The 2,560-nt window shown below is 32.1% G+C and overlaps 1 protein-coding gene across 1 annotated transcript; it reads left to right on the top strand.

The window, feature by feature from the left end:
• The first annotated feature begins 297 nt into the window (after window positions 1-297).
• Window positions 298-2,312, top strand: LOC106762016 (protein SRG1). Its single transcript, XM_014645692.2, has 4 exons — window positions 298-737; window positions 841-1,088; window positions 1,185-1,509; window positions 1,732-2,312. The coding sequence occupies exons 1-4, from the start codon at window positions 480-482 to the stop codon at window positions 1,984-1,986; spliced, it is 1,086 nt and encodes a 361-aa protein (XP_014501178.1). The 5' UTR covers window positions 298-479; the 3' UTR covers window positions 1,987-2,312.
• Window positions 2,313-2,560: the final 248 nt, after the last annotated feature.

Here is a 2,560-nt window from a genome sequence, read left to right as displayed (position 1 = left end):
TTATATTATCAATTAATCATATATTATCTTTGAAATAAATTTAAAATAATTATTTTTAAAAAGATCTATGTTAATAATTTTTTTAATAAGTTTTGACAATAAAACATGTATTATTATTTTATTAATTTATTTAATTTTTTTAAAAAAATATTTATAAAAAGGTTGTCAGGAAAAGTATTGTTAAAAAGAATATCTTTAAAATCATTTTGTCAAAGAATTTACGGGTTGGTAATTTTCTACATTTTCTACATATTTAGAACAAGTACTAGACTAAATATTTAATGTTATAGTACTGATATTTCTAAATAAGGAAAAGTTGATGTGAGAGTCATCTATCACCTCAAATTTTCTACATATTTAGAATTCAGCCGCCATGAAAATTTTCTATTTGTAAAGGTTGAATTAATTTGGAAATGGCATGAATAGATCTAAATCTCAGGCAGAGAGTGGAAGTGTGTTGTTTGTTTGAGGGAAAGTGTATGGAAAAGTTGTTGAAGGAATCAGGAAGTTCACTCTTGGTACCATCAGTTCAAGAGTTGTCTAAAGAGAGTGTATCTAATGTTCCACAAAGATACTTTCAGCCTCAACATCAACAACAAACGCTGCTCATCTCTCACGAATCTGATGCCACCCTTCAGATTCCAGTCATTGACATCCAGAAATTGCTTTCTCAAGAATCTGGAAGTTCGGAATTGATTAGGCTTCACCTTGCTTGCAAAGAATGGGGATTCTTCCAGGTTAGTTCAATATTCTCTTTTTATTCTTCAATTTATTTGAAATGTATCACTGAATAATCTCAATCGGTTAATGGACTGGATTTGAATTTTAATATGTTTTTAGATTATAAACCATGGCGTGAGCTCTTCTTTGGTGGATGAAATAAAGTTGGAGATTAAGGAATTTTTCAACCTTCCAATATCAGAAAAGAAAAAGTTTTGGCAGAGTTCAGANACTATGGAGGGTTTTGGGCAATTATTTGTTGTGAGTGAAGATCAAAATCTTGATTGGAATGATATGTTCTATATGATCACCCTTCCTACCAAATCCAGAGTGCCCCACTTATTTCCACAACTCTATCTCCCTTTCAGGTTCTACTTTTATATTTTCTCACACTTTTTGTGTATGTATTAAATGTATGCATTTTGTTTTATGTTAGAGTACTCCTGTTTGTCTATGATGTGCAGAGACACTCTAGAACTATACTCACAGAAAATGAAAGATCTGGCCATGATCATAATTGGGCAAATGGGAAAAGCTTTGGAGATAGAAGAAAGGGAAATGAGAGAATTATTTGAAGATGGGATACAAATGATGAGGATGAANTATTACCCTCCTTTTCCTCAACCAGAAAAGGTCATTGGTTTNACAAATCATTCAGATGCAGTAGCTCTAACAATCCTCTTACAGGTCAATCAAGTAGAAGGGTTGCAGATAAGAAAAAATGGCATGTGGATTCCTGTTAAACCCATACCTAATGCCTTTGTTGTCAACGTCGGTGACATAATGGAGGTAAATTATTCATTCATTTATATATATATATATATATATATATATATATATATATATATATATATATATATTAACATTACAAGGACTTTTGGCGGATATATATTAACATCACAGAATATTTCGCTCATAATAATTGAAATGATTGTTTCCATTTTTGTACATGTGGTCTATATATATCCTACTAAGATTTAGTTTCAATTTGGCATGGTTTATATGGCATAGATTATTACGAATGGAACATATCGGAGTGTTGAGCATCGAGCAATAGTGAATTCTGAGAAGGAAAGACTTTCATTTGCTACATTCTATAGCCCTAGAGAAGATGCTGTCATAGGTCCTTCAGCACGTTTGATAACTGATCAAACACCACCACAGTTCAAGAGTATAAGAGTTGATCAGTATTTTAAGGACTTCTTTGCTCGAAAACTTGAAGGAAAGTCCTACAGAGATAACATGAGAATAGAGCATCCTAATTGAACTTATTAAAATTACGAAAAAAAGATATATTCGCACCAGTTATGAGGGTTGTATGAACAATAGAGAAGTTAAAATAACATCATAGTTCTATCTAATAATAATCCAAGTAAGTTTATGTAAGGAATGCTTGTATGCATAACATCATGTCATATATGTTCTTCACTCTATCTTCATGACTCACAGCATCAATATTACTTAATGCATAGTAACAGTGACAGAGACTGAATTCAATTTGATGAAAATCCAAAAGCTCCTCTTCCTCTTAATGTTTTCTCTGTCTCAATTTGAACTCGATTTTTCAGCTGTTAAATATGAACTTTTTCTCATATGTAAACACTTATACATTCCTCGAGTGATTTTGTTACTTTGGATCAATCTGCATTGATGATAGCTTTACACTTGTTGAACCAGCTGTTTCACACCACTGCTTTTGCTTCCTCCTTTCATAGACATGAATCTTCGCATGGAAACTTTCCAATTCCTTGTCTTTAATCAGTTCTCCCTTTAGTCTCCATGTTGCGTTCCTTCTTGTTAGAAACCTAATCAGATCGAAACCCTCTTTGTTGCTACTGCT

The sequence above is a fragment of the Vigna radiata genome, chromosome 5 (genome assembly GCF_000741045.1).
Source record: "Vigna radiata var. radiata cultivar VC1973A chromosome 5, Vradiata_ver6, whole genome shotgun sequence".
In the NCBI taxonomy this organism is placed as follows: Eukaryota; Viridiplantae; Streptophyta; class Magnoliopsida; order Fabales; family Fabaceae; genus Vigna; species Vigna radiata.
This window is presented reverse-complemented; position numbering and strand designations above follow the sequence as displayed.